Genomic DNA, 23,159 nt, shown 5'->3' with positions numbered 1-23,159 from the left:
AAATATTTTTTACTATAGAAATAAAAATAAAGTATTAAAGAAGTATTTAAATTTCTTTTTAAAATTAAAGTATAAAAAACTGTAATTACAAATTAAAAAAATTGAAAATATTTAACTTTCATTTTTTAAATTCTTTTCTTTTCAAATATAGCCAACCAAAACTAAAATATTTCTATTACAGTAAAACATCAAATGTAATGTTGATATACGTATAATAGATTATTATTATATACTATTTACAATTTTGTTTTTGCTATATTTGAAAATATTTTAAGTAGTTTTTTCATAATAACTTTAATCAAATTTCATACAAATTATACTTACAAAATGAAAAGGTTTCAGGTGTTTTTCCCTTTTTATTTTGTAGTTTAGTATAGTTATAAAATTGCAAAAAAAAAAAAAAAAAAAAAAAAAAACTTTTAAATTAAAGCATAAACAAGTAATTTGCACAAATACATATTAAAACAAAGCACCATTGCAACTCAATTACATACATAGGCTACAAAATTGTAATAATCAATTCAATGTCTCAATCTGTCCTAGAAATTTATACCATATATGGTAGCTTGGTAAAATAGAAACTGCCCCCATTTGAAGGCAAAAGGCAGCATGCAATGCTTGAATTGCACATGGGACCTTACATTATTAGCTAATCAGAAACAAAAAAGAGTTGAAAGCTCAAAAGTGACAAATATATCACAAATTTGAATACTTCTAAAGGTGGGGTTGGGTTTGTTATATGAACAATTTTCCCTTTTTTGAGTTCATGTGTGGTTTTTGCTTAAATAAGCCACTTCTTGTATACAAACTAGATTTACATATTTGGTTTGCAACAGTAACCATTTTTGGTTTCCTTTTTGACTGTTCGAATCCTATAATGTAACTTTGGGTTTTAATACACAACACACTACTAATGCAGACCAACAAACAAACAAACCTTGTATAAATAATTTTGTTTCAGGGGTACCTATGAGGCACTTCGATTGTCGCAGCACATCTCTAGACAGCAGTCGAAACAACCGAAGCAGGTCAAAGCGGTACAAAGTTGTGTCAACAAAATTGCACATTGGTTATTCATTCTAGAGCAGGCTTCTATGCAGCAGGGGCAACAGCAGAAGCTACACAGTTTGCCACAACAATTAGAAGCTGCTTTGGCGAATATTTCCGCTGCCTCGGGCTTTCTTTCGCCGTTTCCGAGAGGAGTGTTGTCAGATGTTGCTTCCAAGTTTCCAAAGCCAACACCAAAGAGTGGTAACAGCAGCATTTTGTCACCTTTTGGTGCTACCATTTTCTCATAAGCGTTTTTCTTCTGTGAAGTTATTATAATATGTAAACTTAGTAATTAATAACCAATTTGCTTGCAACTCAAATTGGAGGTCGTGGTGAGTGTAAAGCTTAAGCTCACCTGTTGCACTTTAATTGATTCAATGACTTTATCTACATTCTGAAATATGATCATTTGAGTATACTCACTCAGCACACCCATTTTCGTGCTCATCTTTTTGACCTAGAAGTTATGAAGAATATCATCATCTCTATCATAGCAAATTCAAAACTCAAAAGAACTTAAGCGCTAAGAAAATAAAAATCTGGTTAAGTTACAAATTTGGTCCCTATGATTTGGACAGAGTTAGTCTCTATGGTTTATAACTAGAATTTAGTCTATGTGGTTTGATAAAATCTTCATAAATTGTTCCTACTTCAGATACTATTTAAATCTTGATCAAAGTACAAACACTATTTATGAGGTTTACTAGACCATAAAAACTAAATTGAAACTTTTAAACTATTGGGAGTCGGGACCAAACTCTTCCTGCAAGGGACGAAATTTGTAATTTAACCTGAATTACACCCGTTGAAATGAGACAATGGGTAAGAAACACAAACCATTTCCACCAGTTGTTTATTTTCTGAACACCAAGCCTCAGCTGTGAGTTGTTCAATTTGATCTTTAGCAAATAACTGGAAAAGAAGAGAAGTTTAAAACAAGAATATTAATTTACATCATATGTGAAGCTAAAAATGGAAACATTGTTATTCACCCTTTTTATTCCCCCTGAAAAGGAATATGTAAATTGACCAATGATTAGCAAAATATTAGCCAACCAATTGTAAAGAAGATGTGAAGGTCTTGAGTTCAAAATCCAAGACTTCATCAATTAAGTTTCAACAACCCAAGGGCCAAGATAACAAGAAAAAAATTCAGGCATATTCGGGGGTTCCCTACCTTGTCAATAGGTATATCCTTTGCTTCTTGTACATTCAGGTCTAAGACAATGTTATCTAAATTGGCTAAGAGGCCTCTTGCCTTGACAACCTCTGGAAATTTTCCACGGTATCTGCCAGATACCGTCATTGGACTCTCAGAAGAAAGGTCCGGAATTGAGGAAGGGTAAACCTAAAATAAAAGCTTGGAATTAGAAAATAAATAAAAGAATAAAAGAAAAGAAGGGTTGACTGGAAGAATGATTTATATTTCTTGCCACAGGAAAGTGTGTGGCCTAAAAATGAGAATGAATGGATCTGAAAAACTTTTACAACAGAAAAGAATATGCATACCTCGACTTCATCTAGATCATCAAATGTGTCCACGGCTATATTAACAAAAATAGTGGATGCAGCTCTTTTGTACAAATTTTGCAATTGGGGTTCAACCAAATCTGAAAAACGAAATGATTACTGATGTAGTCTGCGTTGAACAAAGTAAGCGAAAAAGCACACAGATTTTGGATATAGATCCAGCAGTTAATGGGATGTAATGTAGCCATGTTGTGGCAGTTCCTCAGTTGGAGAGAAGAAATAGAGTGAAGTACAGAACTCACCCAAGTCATAAGCAGCATCGTATTGACCCCTACCAATCATCGCAAGCATTCTTAGAAAATAATGGTTGCAAAATGTACCTGGTAGACACACAAGTATAAGGTAGAATATATATGTGTGAAATCAGAATCCTCAATCTACGAGTTATAGAATGGTCAAAGCTCAACGGAATTTTCAGCCAGCTCGTCAATCCTTCCATCCAGTTCTAGATTAAGACCAGAAACATACCTATACCAAAAGTATATATACGAGGATGAATGGATTGCTTTTTTGTTCGATTTTTCTGCATCACGTCACAAATATGTCTCTCGTTGTGGACAGCACCATCAGTAACAAGAAAGATGATAGGAACTGAATCTCCATTACCCCCATCATTCAGCATCTCAGTTGCCTGGATACAAGCAAGCAAAAATTTAATGTTACTGATGTTAAGATATTTCAGAAGTAAAGAATAAAAAGAAAATGAAGGTTGACCAGAGAACAAAAAAAAGACATGTTATGGAAAGAAGAGAGGTCAATTCTTCAAAAAGAAAACAACTCCCACCATCTTTTTCTTTTAAGAACTGTGTAGGTAAAGGGACCAAATTTCGCATTGCCATGGTTCACTTCCCTAATCTTATGGAGGCTTTGTCCACCCTGAGGCCACCATCTTACATATGTATTGCCAATACTTGTTTTGCCACATAGTAAAAATACTCAATCCAACAGTACTCGTACAAATTCTACACCTAAGTGCTTTCAGTGTTAAGAAGGAAAGTTCCACATACTCGTACAATTTGACAATTGCCGACAATAAAAAGATCCGCATGAAGAATAAATGGAAAAGAATTGAAATTTGAGACCTTTGTTAATGGAAGTAAAATATCGGTGCCACCCCTTGCAACAAAATTCATCTTGATCCACTGAAGGGCCCTTTCAACAGCATCCATGGTGGCCATCTCCATGGATTCTGAGAATTGACGAGTGTCCTCGTTGAAAGCAATAATATTAAACATGTCTTCTGGAGGAAGCTTACTCAATGCTGTGGATAGTACATTTTTCACATCGTCAAGTGCCTTGCCTTGCATACTTCCACTTACGTCAACAACAAACACTATCTTCTTTCTGAACACCTGTTGAATTAGTTAAGATGTGATTCTATGCAATTCTTTCTAGGGATTAATAACAATATTAAGAAAACCCATCCTACCTTTCCTTTGTCCTTTCCCGGATACAAGTACATGCAGAACATCTCTCTTTGATCAGCATCATCAACGGGAGGAGATTGTAGGAGAATACCACCGGATATTTGACTTGAAGAAATCTAGAACATCCAAGAAGGACAAGATTCAAAAGATTTAAATGCTGAGCATAGATGAACAGGCTTATCTCTGACTTAAAATACCAAAATACTGATGAATGTAGAACATACACTATATGAGAAGCTAAGATTAGATTTTGACCACACGAGAACTTCCGATTCGTATACAAAGCTCAGCTTTCCAGGTTTTCTCATTGATTCCTGAATCCATTCTAGGAACAACATCAAAGACTGGAACAAAAAACCACATCACTTACTTAAAACAAAACAGAGTATCAAACCTTTAAAGGATGACTCGTTGTCTTGCACGAAACCTCAACTGCGGAACCAACATTTATATTTAACACTATCTTCTCCTTTTTCGACATTTTCTTCCCTGCAGGAATGACATAATGAGGAAAAGTAAAAGGAACATCCAAGCAGAGATCGCCAGATGAGTTGAACAGTAGTTTTTGAGACCAAGTCATGGTAATAGACAAAGTGGTGCCCCCATCAACCTTAAAAACACAAAGGAAAATACAACGCAACAAACAATCAAAATCAAAAGCATTCACTTACAAACAAAATGAAGGGGGTTACGTTTTATCACCTGTGGTATTGTGAGGGTAAAGATATTAGGAGTCAGGAAACCTCCGTCTACTCGTTCCGGTTTCTCCGAAGCATTTTTACTTTTATCTTCAAGTGCAATAAGTGAAGTGCGATATGATTTTCTAGGATCATCTACCTCACAACCTAGAACTGAACCCTGTTAGCCAAATATAATATCATTCCCTGAGATTGCAATAGAATAACAGAACACAAAAAACCAAACTCGGAGATGCTATAAAAATTCCTTTATCGTCTTCTACAAAAAAAAAACAAAAAATATTGCAGCACATAATTCTTCATGTACAGCAAGTTATAAACAAACTAGATTCTAACAATTTCCAGAGGGAAAATCCCAGAGAAATACCTGTTCCCCCATAGGAATTGCAATGCGGCAATCACAACTCCGGCTACCCATAACGCAATGGACCCTCCAAGAGCCAGTAATCCGAATAATCGCTTTATCCAAATAACAATCAGCCTGAAGCTCAACTGCATTCATCTGAAGCGGAATCAAAGCCGGTGGGTCACAGCGGCCATGAACATGAGGCTGGTAGCTTGGAATATCGGGATTATCAACGATTCCAGGATCATGAATTACAGCATAAACCATGGGAGCCGTAGGGAGAAATGAATGATCCATCCTATCCATGGTGGGGAACGATCTGGGTGGCGCAACAGCTCGGTCTTTACCGAAGTAGAGTCTTTTGGAGAGGCGAAGACCATCATCAACGGCTTTGGCGAAATCTTCCGCCATTGAAAGATGCAAATTGTGAAGAAATGTGAAAAAAGGGGGTGGAAGAAGATGAAGAAGGTGATTGGATTGGATTGGAGAATGGGAATTCGAACAAATGGGAATTCTCGGAGAAAACGATTCGATTCGATTCGATTTCTTGTCTACAAATTTATTGAAAGTTTACTTTGGTTTATGGGTTCTAAGAATTGGGATTAAAGATAAGGTAATGAACTTTTTGGAAAAGAGAAATGGGTTTTTCTTCTTTTTCTTAAACATGATTTAATGTCACTAATCACAATGCTACAAACTTTTCTTTAATGAAAATTAAAATTATTGTCTTTATGCTCAACCAATTCAATCGATGGGACCCATTTTTATAACGGTTCTATTCAATCTTCAATTATATGTATATATTTGAATTCAAACAAAAAAAAATTATAAGATACCATAAATTCATATTTATAACTTGTTTGTGTTTTCTTTTCTTTCTAAAATAATCTTATTTAAATATTTATCTCTTAAAAAAATTGGGTTGTGAAGTTCGGATTATCTCACTTGCTAACATGACATTCTTGATTGTGTTCAGCATCCATGAATTCGTGGATCGGTTACGACGTTTTATTGGTGCTTATTATTGTTGCATAGTATGAATTTTATAAGCATGAAACAAGAACATTGTTTAATGTTATTATATTTAATCATTTACAAAATAACTAAAACATATTAGAGACAATTAAATAAACAAAATAACGAAGTCGTGTACACTTGACATATGATTTCATAACATTTGACCCGTCTTTCATGCATGTTTATGTGGCAGGTCATATAGGTTGTGATTGGATTAAAAAAAGTTGTGTGCTTCGATACGCGACTTTCCTCCACTCAAAATTCATTATATTTTTTACAGTAGTTCAAACTTCACTTTTTGTGTTTAGTATTTCAAAGTTATCCTAATTTTATCATTAGTTTGTAAAAAACCATCATTCTTGAAATTAACCCAACTTATGGTGTTTAAAATTTCACCCGAAAAAACGATATTTGTTATGCAGTTTGAAGATATCTTGAGAGTTTGTGTATTTTGAAAAAAGAAGTTGAGAACTTCTTCAGTTTTGGGTCAATCTAGATAGGCTCGTTCTATTTTTTTTTTCTTTCAAAAAGAGTAATAATTGATTGAACTCACTAGTTAGAACCTTGCAACCTCAGGGCGTGCACCTATGCTAACATTGTCGATATTACATATATATATTCTAAACAGATATCGAACAAAGAGCTTTATAAATAGGTCTCATTCCACCTTCTAAATGATTATGCAATTATTGTGTCTGCTGATATGAACTAAACATTTTTGTATCAATTGAAACATTGGAATGTACTTGAATCACTTCCATATATGTATTAGTTCTTTTGTGGCTTGGTTTGGATAAACTCTTTCACTTAGGACTATTGTTCTTTAAAAAATAAAAACAAAAATGATATTTTAATTGAAGAGATTCTTTAAAAAAATAGAAAATTTAACAAACTATTTACCCTCTACCAAAACAAAATTTATTACACTTAATTTTTTAAGAATGTGTAAATATTTTTTCGTTTTTTTTATAAATATTTTTAACCATTTCTCTTGATTGAATAGGTTTTTTATATAAAAAAAAGTAATTAATCAAATGGTTTCTTCAACATCATTTCTATTTTAGATGAGAAATTGAATTAATGTCTTGACAATAAAAGGGCTATAAAATTTGTCTACACATAAAAGTTACAATTAAAAGAAATAAATAATAAAGTTGATGTTCTAAATTTTAATTAAAAATACTCAAAAACACTTTTAAAAAAATTTCATATCACAATGTAAATCAAAACTTGATATTATTGAGTCAAATTTTCCATAATGATATACAAAGGCTATCCAATTTAAAAACTAATTAAATCGAAAAAAAAAAGAAAAACCAATCATAATAATAAATGGAAATAAATATATAATAATTATACGACCATACAACTAATTAAATCAACAGTCATTTAAGTGAAGAATTAAATTGGAGTGAAGGCCCACGTGGACAAGACACGGTGGAAGCCGCGGGAACGCAATGAATAAAGAGGGAAATTATAGGACACGTGGACTCTCCTTTATACAAAAAGGAAAACAAATCATTGGTTTTTAAATTTGAGAATAAGTTTCTAATTGGTCCTTTGATTAACAATTTAATTTTGGTTAGGTCCTTAGGTCAATCAATAACAATGGCTGAAAGGATGATGTGGCAGTTAATTTGATTTTTTAAAATTTATGCGAGATTTGGTTGAATTTACGAATCAAATAGAAATTTATCATCAAAACAATACGATAATCGTATTTTTTTTTCTTTTCAAATTGGTATTTAAGAAAGAAAGTATATTTGACTTGTAAATAAAGTTATTACTTTCTTAAGGGTTAAGTCATGTTCTATTTCTCATCTACCTTGTTTTAGCTCATAAAAATATTTAAAATATTATAATCAGTTAAGTTAGGCTTTACATTAGGTTTGACCTAAAAAGGCATACTTATAATTTAAAAGTCGAATGATGTGATTATCTATTAACATATTTATGCTATTAGTTCTAGTTTCTCATATATATATAGTTTATATAATGTTCTTCATAAAATAAAATACACTACTTATAATTGTATAACTACTTAGTCTCGAATAATTATAACGACAAAATATACATGTCTTTATAGTATTATTTTATGTGTGTAGTTTAGGTATCACACATGTAAACACAAGGGTGCACTTCATCGTGTATCCACTTTCTTTTGAATAGTTGTAGTGAATTATAAAATATGAATGGATAAAAACTCGTAGACAAAACAAGTTGCAAAAATTACAGTTATCCACTTATTTATATCAATGACAAACTGTGCATGTGGATAAACATAAACTTAATTACTTTAACAAACATTTTTTTTAATAAATATTGTTCGTTTGAAACCTATTGTGCACAAATTTTTCCCTTATTTTGAATACATATATAAAACTAGTGGCGTCATAAATATTAGGTTAAAATACTATTTTGATCCATGTACCTTCAAATTTATTCAATTTTAGCTGTTGTATCTTTAGTAAATCTTAAATTTAGTTTTTCGTAGTTAGTTTTTATTGAAATTGATTAAATAATCATGATAATTTTTATGTAAAGAAACACAATATGTGCATACATTTTAGAAATCTACCATGAAAATGCATAAATAATGAAAAGTACAAAAAAAAATTATAATAAACCACTTGTACGTGCTAAATTTGGAGTATGTACTAAATTTAAGATTTATTGAAAATTCAATGTCTAGAATTAGATATTTGATAATATAAAAACTATAATTGAACAAACTTTAAAGTATAAGAAGAAGAATATAATATTTAACCTAAAGTATTATTTAAATAGTAACCTTCCCGAGGTTAAATTTGAAACTCATATTTATTTGAAATTTTTAAAAAATAAACTATTGAAATTATTAATATATCATTTAAAAATTTTCTCAACTTTTGATCATGTTATACATTTACTTTATTTTTTTAAAAAAAAATGAATTTTAAGAAAGGATTGTCCAATTTTATTGTGAGAAAGAATAATTTCTTTTTTGTTTTTTGATTGCGGGAGACAAAAAAGAGAAAAAATGACTTAATAAAGGTATGCCAATAAAAGAATGGTGGAAAATTTCATACTAAAGCAATTAATATCATTATCTTAGATTCTTAGCTACTTATCAATAATTGAAGGTTACTTTGTTTTATTAAATAAATTTATATTTATACAAAGATATGTTGTTTTCTAAATGAATGAAAAATTTAAAAGATAGTAAAGTGTAATTAACTTTTATTACAAATGAAAATTTCTCAAAATATTTTCAAATATATAACATTAAAAAAAGATAGTAAAGTGAAAACTTTTTTCCATTTTACTATATTTATAAATAATTTAGTTTACTGTTTTTTAAAACTACAATATTTTAAGGTCTCTTTAAGAACAAAATATTATTAACTTATGAAAAAAAAATTAAAAGTTCACTACATTCAATTTTATCCATATAAGCAGTGGCGAATCAATAACTATATAAGTAAGACTTAAACTCTAGCGGGAAGGAGGCGGACAAGCATAGTTACCACTAAACTGTCTATAAATATTAAGCATTTATTGGTTTTGTTTTTACATATTATATAAAGACAATAAAGTTGAGGGGGACTTGAGCCTCTCTAACTTATACTAAATCAGTCGGTGCATACAAGTAGAGTTAATTGTAGGTTTATATATTTTTGTCTAAAGAAATATAGATATGAAAAATAAATAAGAACTGAGGATTAAATTTAAGATTGATTGAAAGTATAGTAACTAGAAATAGATTATAGGACAGGAGTTTTGTCTTGGAAGGAAGGTTTGACACTTAACTCATTGGATATGACTATCAGTTTGTAGAGTACACATCACTTGGTTAACATAAAGCAGAATTGTTGGGTGACAATGTTGCAGAGTCATAAGGAGTAAAACATATAATTAGAATAGATGAGCTGCTCTAGGTTTGACAAAACCTAAAATAGTGCATGGTATCGTGCTTCCTAGTGTTTTGATTCACTTTGGAGAAGATCCTACGATTACGACCATCAACTTACTTACCTTAGCACATGGAACTCAGAAAACGAAATTGATAAATGAATGAACTTCGACAGAACTCACTGAAATCCATTGGATAGTTCCACAATTGGTTTGATGTACAATAATGTGTTGAACTACTTTTCAACAAGTCTACGTGTAAGATATCCATAGATCCTTCGATATCCGTATAGCAACTTCTTTCTACCATTTGTCAAAAATAGTAAAAAAAATTCTATTCATTCCTGGAAGAAAGTAAGAAAGATAATGAGCTTGTGTAGGCTTAAAAAAGGACATTTACCGAAATTTGTGACATGTGATGGAGTACCAATAGAGAAAAGTGGATTTATTCATTACATTACAAAATATATATGAGAATTTCCTAGAAATAATTTTAATAATTGAAGCGTGAGAGCTAAACAAATTGAAAGATTCATGTTTAGTTTAGAAAGAAATTGTTAAAGTTTTGAAATGAATGGAAAGACAATATATCCTTACTTCCTTGCTTTACTCGATTACCCAATCCATCTTTTGTCTACGACGATTGGTGCACATAGTTTCTTCTACCTACTAAATTCAAAAAGCAACTCGTCAAATCGGACTATAAAATGAAATCTAGTTGTTTGTACTACTTGACTGACAATGAAAAGCTCAATCAAATGATGTACTCCTGATGGGTTTTGCATTATAGCACATAGGGCTTCCACATCCAAAACGGAGAGAAAAAAGAAAAGGAAGCAAACAAGGCTAAATCATGAAAGAAAACCTTGCAACTATGCTATATATTGATATTGCGACTGTGCTACTAAACGCATATCCACTTTCTCATAAGAAATCTATAAATATACAAAAAAAAAAAAAAAAAAAAGAGTAAATATTTGGTTAAATTTTCTATTTTAATAATTTTCCTTTAAATTAATTTAATCGCTTAGCTTTTGACATGAAATTAACTAATTAATTTTTAATATGCAAACCATGGCAGTGCATGAAAATTGCCTCATAGTTTCAATCTTCTAAAAAAAGATTTATATATTTCTAAAATTATCATTTATTTTAAAATAGAAGTTCACAAATGAAATTAAATATTTAAAAATACAATATAAACTTATATGATGCCACTTTACTTCAAATTTATAAACATTTAGTTTTCAATATAAACAAAATTTGTCAAAATTAAAAACTAAATTATTACAAATTATGAATATGAGAATTTTTTTTTTCTGGACACATTCATCCTATTGAGTTGATTGTGCTCTAAAAGAAAATTTGTAAATGAACTTTACAACTTTGGAACTTATTCGATTGAGTAGACAAAAACAAAACAAAAACGCCATCTTTATTTTTCGAACAGAACTGCCACAAATAAACCTTTATCAAAGCTTTAACCTAAATTTTCCTTCTTTTCTTCAATGGGCTGCATTTCTACTTAACTACATCGTTTTTCTTGATTTCAATTTGACCCTTTCTAGACAAATTTGACCCCGTGATTCAATTATATTATCTTCTTTCCCCCCCTTAATCCAAGAAATGGTCTTCATTTTCGTTTGAAAGTATTAGGAGGATCGCCGCCTCTGTTCTGTCATCTTCAGGTCTGGGATCACCCCCTTTCCTTTTATTTTCCTTTTTTTATTCAGTTCTCAAGAACCCCATTAGAGGAGAAACTGAATTCCATATTTTGGGTCCTTTTGTTATTTGGGTTTCTTTTTTCTTGTTTTACTTCTGCAGATTTTGCTGTTTTAGTTTCTTGTGAGTATAATAATGGCTTTGGATTCGAACAATGGCGGCGAAGTTGGAGTGGATAACTCCCTTCAGTCCATCTGTTACAAGCGGGGCTCCTTGCGGCTGCTCGATCAGGTAGTTTTTGGTTTTCTTTTTAAAAGCTGAATTATGCATGTTGAGTTGAACTTGTTTCTGTTTTTTCGTTGGTTTTCTGTTCAACACTTTCCTTCAAGAAGTGAACTGTGTTTGCGTTGTTCATTGTTTAGACAAGACTCTTTAATTAACGGTGGTGTTTTTTTTAACAGAGGAAACTCCCTTTGGAAACTGTCTACTTGGATATCAAGGACGCAACAGATGGATGGTAATTTGTTGCAACATTTATCTATCTTTTCCTTGTTCAGTGTGTTTGTTTCTTCCCAGTTCACATGCGCTCTTGAAGAAACCCTCCCAGCAAATCATTTTCTGTTGAACTTTTATTGGATACATGAACCTCCATCAGCTGGGCTGTGGTTTTGGGTTTATTGATGGACTTGTGTGTGTTCTTGGGATCATGGTTGAACCTATATTTGATTGATTTACAGAAAAAAAAAAAATACTGTAAGAGTATTGATGTAATTGAATTTACCGTAAGTCATAATCTTAAGTTTTTGGATCAATTGGTGACTTGATATGACATAAGAGTTGGTATGTTCAAACATCTGCAATGCTATTTTCTCTCCGTTTAATATGATTTTTACTTGGGTCTTCTACATATTTCAAATTCGCAAGTAGAAGGAAGTGTTAGAGTGTTGATATAATATTAAATTTAGAACCATCAACTTAAGTTGTTGGGTCAATCACATCGTCTGTACACACCCTATTGTTAAGAAAATGTTGCGCTCCCAGTGTGTTCTCTAATATGAGGCATGATTGTTAAAACAAGTTGTCTGGCGAAGTTGTGTAATACATTTCTCCCCATGTGTGACTGTAACAAAAGACACAAGACAGTTGCTCAGTATTTTCCCATAAATTATACCATTTCTTTAACGTGCCATGAATTACCCATCACTGCCAACAACTTTGACTTGTTGAATGTACATTTTCGAGTTTTGGTTTGGTATTGGTAAAAATTATTATATTCCAAACAATCTATTGGTATGTCAGGCATGCAATTAGGGATATGGTTGTGCGCGGGGCACCTGCCATTGCTATTTCAGCAGCTCTTGCTTTGGCAGCAGAAGTTAATAACTCAGCCCCTTTTAATGGGACACCCAATGATGCAGCGTCATTTATTGCAGATAAATTGGACTACTTAGTCTCGAGGTATTACATGCTGTGGAGATAATAATTTACTCCATTCATTACCAGTGTTTTTCTGCAGATTTTTAATTATTTAGAGACAGCAATGTTAAATTATTTTTTGGGCATTCCAACAGGCTTTTGTATAGTACCTTATGTGTTTTTCCTAATTTTTAGCCGGCCAACTGCGGTTAATCTTGGCGATGCTGCTATAAAACTTAAAGAAATTGTATCCAGGGCAGCTGCTATTTCGTCTGAAGCCAGTAGTGTCTTCCAAGTATGAATATGTAGTTTCATCTGACTTTTTAGTTTTGAGCTGTTACTTGTTAGTTTACTTGTAATTAAGCTTAACAAGTGCTAGAACTTTTGGTACACATTGTGTCGAAAAAATTTGGTTGATTTGTTTTTTATTGAACCAATTCGACTGAGCTTGGTTAAGCTGGCATTTGAAACAATGAATGATGCCTCATTCGTAAACTCTTTTGAGTATTTATAACTGGTTGAATAGGCTTTTATAGAGGCTGCTGAAGCAATGCTGGAGGATGACGTTGCTTCAAACAAAGCCATTGGGCTCTATGGAGCAAATTATATCCGTGATCAACAAAAATCATTGGAGAAGTTTTCCGTTCTAACGCATTGCAATACGGGCAGGTATTTTCTCGAACAGAAACTCCAGTCTCTTCCCTCTCTTTCAATAATGCTATATAAATGCCTCCTGGCTAACAATTACTGAACTTCTTCACTTTTCAGTCTAGCAACAGCTGGATATGGTACTGCCCTTGGTGTTATTCGTGCACTTCACTCTGCGGGGGTGTTAGAAAGGGCATACTGTACCGAGACACGGCCCTTTAATCAAGTGAGTTTCTTTTTTGGGATTCTTCCATTTCCGACTTTATATTCGAACTATCAACTTTTTCTCTCTCTTGATTGAAACATAACATCCTTTTTGAATGTGTTACGGCCATTGTCCTTATTTTGGTAACTTCAAACTGGTGTGTTGGATGGTTTTTGGAACTATTTTAGCCATAACTTTCTTGGCATGTTGTAGGGATCTCGACTCACTGCCTATGAGTTGGTCCATGAAAAGATACCTTCTACTCTCATAGCTGATTCCGCTGCCGCTGCCTTAATGAAATTTGGAAGAGTGAATGCTGTTGTAGTTGGGGCAGATCGTGTTGCTGCAAATGGTATTTTGATGTTCCTTTATTTATATTCGCATTGGTTTGTCCAGGAAGAGTGATCAGAAGTTCTGTTTAATGAATTTCAGGTGATACTGCAAATAAGATTGGAACCTATAGTCTTGCATTGTGTGCAATGCATCACAAGATTCCATTCTTTGTGGCTGCACCATTGACTTCCATAGACTTATCCCTTTCTTCTGGAGAAGAAATTGTTATCGAGGAAAGGTCTCCCAAAGAGTTGTTGAACTCTCGTGGAGGTCTCGGCGAGCAAGTTGCGGCATCTGGTATCGCTGTGTGGAACCCTGCTTTTGATGTTACTCCTGCTCATCTGATTTGTGGAATCATAACAGAAAAGGTCATCCTCTTTACCTCTTTCCTGTTTAGAACAGTTGAAAGTTTCCAACTCCATTTGACATGTATTATCTTTTCAGGGAGTCATCACGAAGGCAGGTTCCGATTCTTTCAACATAAAGGAGTTTGTTCAAAAGACGGCAGGGCCTTCCGCATAGAGAGGTGGCCGTCAACAAACGACGAGCAATTCTACTACAGGTACACTAGAAATAAAAATGAATGTATGATATATCTATCTTCAAATTTGAGACAAACTACAGAAGTGAGTTATCGATGAAATAAATGTTCTTGTTCATCAGAATCAATAGATACAATATTGCAATGATCAAAATCTTTGGCAATTCATGGCTCTCTTTCTAAAGGTCTAATAACCAATGCAATCGTTTATTTAACTTGCTGATATTCTGGCGAGTTCCCATTCCACAACGATCAAATTAAAATGTTTCTAGTTTCTTTCTTTCTTTTCATAGCTCAAGAACAATTCTGGAGTCAACCTGTCGAATGCAATTATCACTTGATTTACGTTCTCTATTCTTTACACTAATACTCATGTACAATTTGAATATAACTCAACTAGATATAGCACATATGTCTTTAGTAAAGTTAGAGGTCTGATGTCTCTTTTCCTGCTACTTTCTTTAACTTATGAAAACAATGATGAATCCAACATCAAAATTGGAGAGAGATTTGAATCCTTCACTAATACATTGCCGATTATTTACCCCCAATAAACCGAAAGAATCATAATGTAGTTTTAAGTGTGGATCGAACACAACTGAACAAATTTTGTTGGTTTCACTAACTTGAACTATACTTGTCAGTCAATTCGGCTTTTGTTAAACATTCAACCTTTTAATATATTTACAATCAATTATCCGAATCGATTTGATTACACCTAGAACTTAATGGTGTGGCCTAGAAACCGCACACTGAAAGTTGTACTTGAGTGGTTCAATCCACCTAACCTGACCTTATTTTCCTTTCCAATACAAGGCCATCTAACACTTTCCATGCTTCTTTTTCCTCTTTCTTTGTTTTGAGCTATTGGACAGAGGAAAAAAATCAGATGTTTATTATTTTATTTTATTTATTTATTTATTATTACTATTATAGATGAAGCAAAAGAAAACCTAGTACCTAAAACCTACACTTCTCGAGAATGCTGAGAATGTTATATGGAGAAACATCTTTTTCCAATCAAAGAATCACCTCGAGAAGATGCAAAAGTTACAATAGCATAGTTTGAATTGTTATCAATAGCAACGTTAACACTATTTCTATGACAAAAGTAACAACGTTTCGACATAAAGAATGTCCTAAATGAAGACTCAAATTTCTTCTAATCAGAAGCTTAATGGTCTCCAAAGCATCATACCCCACAAAATAGACAAGTTAGAATTGGCCCACTCTGATCAACTGTTTTCAATTCCTCCAATGGAGCTTCAGCTTCTAGAAAAAAACTAACACACTCCACCTCTATCGATTGAAAACGCAACCACCCAAGATCGCTTGACCATCCGACCATCCTTAACCTACAATGAAATATGGAAAATATCTTTGGTCTTAGTCTCAGCGTCGAAACTAAGAGCAAAAGAGAACAAAAATGAGGATGATGCATAGATAATAAAAAAAACAGAGGACTTAGTGATGCATATAGCTCTATCTGTCTCAAAAACACTCAAAAAGAGAAAACAAACAGACCGCCATGCACATCATTTTGTAACCATTCATCAATTCCAACACCATAAAAAGATTCCTCTCTTTGAATATTGGAAGAGATAACACGTGTCCCTAAACCGACGAGCAAATCGACAGACACAAAACAACAACTCCCAATCGAATACTATGGCTCTGTTTTTGTTGCTTGTCGCATCAGAACAAAGTGGTATTGCTTTGCTTTGCTTTGATTTTCTTTGCTTTGCACATGGCTCATATTATGTCTTCTCTATCTGTTTCTTTCAAAATCTCATGTCCTTTTCTGTTGTTCCAAATTTCAATCTTTGCAGAGAAAAATGAAAAAAGCTTTCCTCTTCCTCTTCCTCCTCCTCTATCTCTGTTTTTTTCTGACTCGTTTCAGATCCTTTTTGCTATCGGTCTCGGAAGACAAAAAAACCAAACATTGTTGTATAATAATGTTAATTACAACAGTTTTGTGTCTAAAAACGTTTTGGGAATCCAAACGTTGTTGGAAATTTCAAAGGATAAGACATAGAAGTATAAATAAAAACTCACGAGCTTACAAACAGAGTCTCTATCTGATATCTGATAACGATTCTGATGAAATCAGAAGAAGAAGTAGAAAAGCATTGCTTTTTACAAATGGGGTTTCTTTGTTTTATATTGTTTTCAATCAAAAGACAGGAAGATTCTCAAATCTCACCCAATGACCTTAAAAACTCCGAGTGTTTTTATTTTTTATTTTACTTTCTTAGGGAAATATAATATAATTAACCATTATTTGGAGTGGTTTAATGGCAATAAATCTATTGCTTAGACCCTTATTATAGCAATGCATTTACTACAAATACGAAAGTGCCAACACCTCAATTGTCAATAAATGATAAATCCTTTTGCTTGTTCTCTGCTTTCCTCTTCCTCTTCCCAAACAGAAACAGAGTAGACAGATAAGAGCTCGTTGTCATGCTGCTGGCGATGGACTTACCAAATTCCGACTCTCAGACGGTGGCGATTACGGCGGAAGTCGAGTGTGTGAAATGCTATTCTTGTGGATTTACAGAGGATTGCACGCCTGCTTATATTTCTCGAGTTCGCGATCGCTTCCATGGCCGATGGATCTGCGGACTCTGTATCGAGGCGGTGAAAGACGAAGTTGTGAGGTCGGGGAAGCTAATCTCTACTAAAGAAGCTTTGATACGACACGCGAGTTTCTGTAAAGAGTTTAGATCGACAAATCCTATGGATGAAACAGAGCATCCTATCTCCGCCATGGGACGGCTACTGCGGCGGAGCTTAGATTCTCCTAGAGTGCTCCGATCAAATTCAAGTAACGAAATCAGACTCGAACCAATTGTGGACATCGGAGATTCGGCTAGACTCCAACGATCCGGGAGTTGCTTTCCTTCTTTGTCTAGTTAAAAAAACAGGGCAACATTTTCAAGCGACTAACTAGCTTTAGTGGGTGGTTTCAACTTTCAATTAGACTTCTCCGATGATTTTCAAGCCGTTTAAAGAAATGGGTTTGTGAATTTTAGGAGTAAACTAACCATTTTCTAGCGTTTCTGATTCGTAGTCGTAGTTTGATTTGAATAGCGGGTTTACAGATTAATAGGTAATGTAAATGGGGATTTGTACCGAATCATTGGGTAATTGTGTTTGCTTGAGAAATTGAAAGTGTACATTGAATCATTGAATGGAAAGATTGAAGAATCTTTCAATGGCTGTCATCTGAGCTCTCCTCTGTTGGAAGCTGCCGGAAATGGTTTATCTTTCTTGTCTTGTTTTTCATGGAAAGCCATTAGAATCCATATTAATTGATTAGTTAGTTTATATCAGCACCTCCACTAATCTGATGTGAAAATACGTATATCATGCCATATTTGAGTGACAAAGAAAATTCATGATTATGAACATGAAATTATGGAATGTAACATTGTTGTTTGGACTTTCGGCCTCGTTACTCTTTCTACTTTTGCTCCTTTAGGGTATCGGTTTTTCTTTTGCTTCTTTGCTCTCTTTCTTCTCTTTCTCTCACTCTTCGTTCTCGTTATTTGTGTTGAAAGAAAACAAATGGAAAGTTCAAGTGAAATGAAACTGAAACCTACACAGCAAGAACGACCTCAATGAACAAGGGGCCCCAAGAGGACGTTGAAAGAATGAATCGCCGAAATGAAATAATGCATTATTCTCCTCGCGAATTAGACGCCCGACCAAAGGTTCTTTCATCATCAGCATATGTGGATTCAGTCGGGACGTTTTTGAGGTTCTTTTGCACGATCTCAAAACCCACTACCAGGCGCTTTCTTTACATCTTTCGACCTTCTTTAAAGCCACTTATCTCATAACCTCACCAAGAGTCAAACCCAAGAGATGTATAGTGGAAGAGGGAGAGAGATTCTTTAGAGCGACCAACCAAAGTAAGGGGGCGTAAGAATAAGCCATAATACGAACTTGGGTTGGGTCTCAGTTTGAGGTATGAAAATTTTGGGTTGGGTCTCAGTTTGAGGTATGAAAATTTTGGTTCAATTCGATTAATGATATTATGTATATGTATATTTATATTAAGTTTTATAATATGAAGCTTGGAATATATGTTTTAAAGCTTTTTGTTAAGTATTATCGTATTGACGTTGTACTATGAATGTTTTTAGATGTGTGGATTTATGGATATGATGACATAGTGTTTTTGAAATTTAACCAATATTAGAAATACAAAAAAAAATTATACAACATGATAACCTAATCCAACGGATATTTTTAGGGTTGGAAATGCTTCATCGAGTTGGTCCCAAAATACCCCTCAATCTAACTCAATCTATGTACATCACATGTGTACAGTAAGTCATTTTAGTTAAGGAGATGAATTTGTTTTTAGTAATATCCAACTTTAGATTTAAATAGATGCTTTAAATAGATGCTTTTATTTCAAATTAAGTACAAATGTAAAGTTTTAATTTTAATATATAATTTTAAATATTGGACTAAAATCAATATTTTATTTTACTTAATTGTAACAAAATTTGAATTATAATAAACTCTTGTTTTTGTTCCTAATTAATCATGGATAGTTATAACTTTTCTCATCATCATTTTCTTTTAAAATATTTCAAACTTTTTCCAGTAGAAAATGATTGAAAAAGTTAGATCTAATCTAACCTATCTTATTTATTTCTTTTCTAAAGAAGTAAAATTATGTATCTTATAGGAAATTAATGATTGAAAATGGTATATCTAAATAACACATTTTTTTTTTTTTGTTTTGCTAAACTTAGTAAAATTGTGTACCTTGAATAGATAAAATAATTTAAACAATTAAATTATTTTTATTGTAAAAAAAAGTGAAATGTGAAAATTGACAAACATATAATACAATCGTCAATGCATAGAATAACTAACAAACAACTTATGTCATTTTATTAAAAAGAAATGAAAAAGTTAGATTGAAATAACAAATCTTATTTTCACAAAACTTTGTCTTAGAATGGACAAAATAAATGAAATTCATCCAAACCACTATGTAAAATTTGACAAAAATATTCATACAAATTTTGGACTATTCAAATTCATTTTAATTTATAACTATAACTTCACGAGTAAATATAAAAAAAATTACTAAGTTTCAATTTTATAGTATAAAAGTCCATAGTTGAATTAATTTTAACATAGTTAATCTAATTTTAATTAACAAAAGGGCATAGATATAATTAATGATTTATTTTTGAAAAAGGTACGAAAGCTTAATTAAAAAGTAAAACAAACTATATTTTTGTTCAAAACTTAGAAACTAAAAAAAAAATCAAAAGCAAAGGGTATAAAGATTCCGTGCTTTGGTTAGAAGAATCGTTTGATCGGGTCCGGCGACTTCAGTTGGGCCGTCGTCCTCCGCCGTGCGTCTCGCCTACTCTTCCTGCCTTCTTCTCATCTCCGCCATTAAACTGGATCACCGGTAACTTCCCCCTCCTCTTCAATTTCTATCTAACAATTTTCCTTGCCTCCTCTTTTACCCTCCGCCAGATTTCCTCGTAAAACCCCAATTTTCCTCCTCTCACCGGTGACTTGTTTTCTGATTGTTTTCCTGCAATTATTGTTTTGGATTTCATCATCCCCCAGTCTTCCTGACTTGGGTTTCCAACCTTTTCGAAGTTCGTTCTGTTCTGTAATATTTGTGATCTGGGTTCCAGTTTTCGGTTGCTAGCGGAAGATTATGACTAGAACGTATGCAATTTCTAGAACGAGAAACTTTCGATCTCGAGGGATTTTTCATGGAATTTGCTCCATTGTGTTACTTTGTTTATACCTTGATCAGGGAAAGTTCTTGAGAAATCCGATATATCAAAAAAGCACCATTGATGATAAGCAGGTTGGGGTGATTCATAGGAGAATGGCTGAAGTGTCTGCTTCTTTAAACAATACCATTGGTGTTGATGAATCTCTTACAAATAATGATACCTCTTCTAGTCGTACCCTAGCGTGCTTTGGATTATCCGAACTCAGAGGTCATAAGAGCCCATGTGAGTACTTGATTGCCCATCCTGATTGCAATTCAGGTGGATTTTTCAATTACATCACATTCTTCTACTGTGACTGTGAAGGTTTTAGACTTTTGGGTTATGTGGCTTTGATAATTTGGCTTGCTGCTTTGTTCTATCTATTGGGTAATACTGCAGCTGATTATTTTTGTTGCTCCTTGGAGAAACTTTCGAATCTCTTGAATTTGCCAGCGACTGTGGCCGGAGTGTCGTTGCTTCCTCTTGGTAATGGAGCTCCTGATGTTTTTGCTAGCATTGCTGCTTTTATGGGAAAGGACGCTGGTGAGGTTGGTCTTAACAGTGTGTTGGGTGGAGCTGTGTTTGTAACCTGTATTGTTGTTGGTGCTGTTTCTCTTTGTGTTGCTGAGAGCGACGTCAGGATTGACAGGAAATGCTTTATCAGAGACATTTGTTTCTTCATGTTTGTCATCATCTCACTTGCTGTAATCTTGGCGTTTGGTAGGGTTACTGTTGTCAGTGCTATTGCGTTTGTTTCAATTTATCTGGTCTATGCATTTGCAGTCGCTGCAAATGAGATTTTGGAGAAGGACCCAACAAAAGTGGCTCTGAACTCTGTCACACCTTTACTTCCTGTAACTGGAAGCATGTTCTCTGTTGGGAGTGAAGAGGATGATCCTATGTATGCAGCTCTGCTTGAGACAGAGCCTGATGGTGATGTACCGCATCTCCAGAATAAACTGCCGCAATGGATGTGGTCTTCAAATGTGGCAATCTATTCAAATCAGACTATTAAGGGCACTGTCGATAGTCCAAAATTTTTGTGGGGTTGGAATGATGAGAATACATCAACTGAACGCCCTTTGGTCTCTTGCTCCAACTTATTTTCACTTCTCGAACTTCCATTGACACTTCCAAGACGTTTGACCATTCCCATTGTGGAGGAAGAACGGTGGTCCAAAGGTTTTGCTGTTGCCAGCGCTACCCTAGCACCCATTCTTCTGGCATTTTTGTGGAACACGCAAGATGATCTAGGACCTATGAGTGGAAAATTTGCTTACCTTTTGGGGATTTTCCTTGGTGGTGTTCTTGGTGTCCTTGCATATTTGTATTTGAGCTCTGATCAGCCACCTCAAAGGGCTTTGTTTCCATGGGTTTTTGGAGGATTCTTCATGAGCATTGTTTGGTTTTACATTGTTGCAAATGAGCTTGTTGCTTTGCTGATGACGTTAGGTTTAATTTTTGGAGTCAACCCATCAATTCTTGGTTTAACAGTGTTGGCCTGGGGGAACTCAATGGGGGATTTGATGTCCAATTTAGCCCTCGCAATGAATGGTGGAGACAGTGTACAGATTGCTATGTCTGGGTGCTATGCTGGGCCTATGTTCAACACTCTTGCAGGGCTGGGTATCTCCATGCTTCTTGGAGCCATTTCCCATAGACCTGCAGCTTACATGCTTCCTAGAGATAGCAGCTTGTTTTACACGTTGAGTTTTTTAATGTCAGGACTTATTTGGTCAGTTGTTGTGTTACCTAGGAATGATATGCGCCCAAACAAAAAACTAGGAGTCGGCTTGATTGTTATATATTTGTCGTTTCTCATCCTCAGGGTGAGCACATCTATGGTGAAGCACTGATGCTGCTGGAAATAAATTTGAACTAATCATAGGCGTCTCAATTAAAGGCAGGCCACTGTAACCTACCTTTTGTTTGAACCGTAGCCAAAAGTCATGGATGTTCTCTAGACCCAGAACAGTTTTATTATGACAATAGATGATGTCGTAGGAGATAACGATGCCTTGACTTTGTATGGCATCATCAGGCTGTTAATATCATGATTTGTATATCATAGCATTGTTTAGAGAAATGAAGTTAAAGGTTCTTATTACAATCACATGTATATGTTATTCGTTTTGAACTCTCTTTCTCCATCTGAAGGTTGTATGGTCTATCGAATATGATTCTTGATCTAGGAGATTATGGAGGACAACACTCATTTAGGATTAACAATGCAGCCCAATGAACCATTTTGTAGTTTTAGTTACGTCAAATATGCCACATTTTTATGAAAGCTTATATTCTCAACTGCAAATGCTTACCAGAAGGTTCCTTGTGATATTCCCTCCGTGAACTGTAATGGAGGTTTTTATTTCAGTGGACGAATGCTTTTATGATCTGACGGATGGGAATGTTGAAGAAAGCAATTGGGAACTTATTTATAGTTTTATTTACAAGTATGAACCGTACAGGCTCAATTTGGTTTATTTATCATCTATGTACATGTAATCCACAGTTTGTTTACATATGCAATACAAAAGCTTTTCTCTATGTTTCTTTTCGTCAATTCTTCTTATAGTAATTGTGATTTGAAGACGAGTTTTCTTGACAAGTATAGCAGGTAGAATTCA

General features: G+C 33.7%; 4 protein-coding genes across 4 annotated transcripts; 3 read left to right on the top strand and 1 right to left on the bottom strand.

Annotated features, from left to right (window-relative positions):
* Positions 1 to 914: 914 nt before the first annotated feature.
* On the bottom strand, positions 915 to 5,698 carry LOC101210279 (inter-alpha-trypsin inhibitor heavy chain H4). The gene is made up of 13 exons (XM_004143990.3): positions 5,073 to 5,698; positions 4,710 to 4,865; positions 4,402 to 4,617; positions 4,232 to 4,321; positions 4,010 to 4,123; positions 3,663 to 3,932; positions 3,049 to 3,211; positions 2,823 to 2,900; positions 2,560 to 2,660; positions 2,228 to 2,398; positions 1,888 to 1,962; positions 1,406 to 1,507; positions 915 to 1,309 (listed from the first exon to the last, which is right to left on the bottom strand). Exons 1-13 carry the CDS (start codon positions 5,460 to 5,462, stop codon positions 968 to 970), a joined length of 2,268 nt encoding a protein of 755 aa, XP_004144038.1. The 5' UTR covers positions 5,463 to 5,698; the 3' UTR covers positions 915 to 967.
* A 5,669-nt stretch (positions 5,699 to 11,367) lies between these two features.
* LOC101210526 (methylthioribose-1-phosphate isomerase) lies at positions 11,368 to 14,948 on the top strand. The gene is made up of 10 exons (XM_011661726.2): positions 11,368 to 11,647; positions 11,784 to 11,912; positions 12,083 to 12,138; positions 12,921 to 13,079; positions 13,233 to 13,332; positions 13,564 to 13,706; positions 13,806 to 13,911; positions 14,104 to 14,242; positions 14,323 to 14,591; positions 14,668 to 14,948. The coding sequence occupies exons 2-10, from the start codon at positions 11,817 to 11,819 to the stop codon at positions 14,743 to 14,745; spliced, it is 1,146 nt and encodes a 381-aa protein (XP_011660028.1). The 5' UTR covers positions 11,368 to 11,647; positions 11,784 to 11,816; the 3' UTR covers positions 14,746 to 14,948.
* Positions 14,949 to 15,778: 830 nt separating this feature from the next.
* On the top strand, positions 15,779 to 17,991 carry LOC101210029. Its single transcript, XM_011661725.2, has one exon. The coding sequence runs from the start codon at positions 17,228 to 17,230 to the stop codon at positions 17,681 to 17,683; it is 456 nt and encodes a 151-aa protein (XP_011660027.1). The 5' UTR covers positions 15,779 to 17,227; the 3' UTR covers positions 17,684 to 17,991.
* Positions 17,992 to 20,038: 2,047 nt separating this feature from the next.
* Positions 20,039 to 23,079, top strand: LOC101210688 (cation/calcium exchanger 4). The gene has a single exon (XM_004144080.3). It carries the CDS (start codon positions 20,469 to 20,471, stop codon positions 22,386 to 22,388), a length of 1,920 nt encoding a protein of 639 aa, XP_004144128.1. The 5' UTR covers positions 20,039 to 20,468; the 3' UTR covers positions 22,389 to 23,079.
* Positions 23,080 to 23,159: the final 80 nt, after the last annotated feature.

Source organism: Cucumis sativus, chromosome 1, assembly GCF_000004075.3.
Source record: "Cucumis sativus cultivar 9930 chromosome 1, Cucumber_9930_V3, whole genome shotgun sequence".
In the NCBI taxonomy this organism is placed as follows: Eukaryota; Viridiplantae; Streptophyta; class Magnoliopsida; order Cucurbitales; family Cucurbitaceae; genus Cucumis; species Cucumis sativus.
This window is presented reverse-complemented; position numbering and strand designations above follow the sequence as displayed.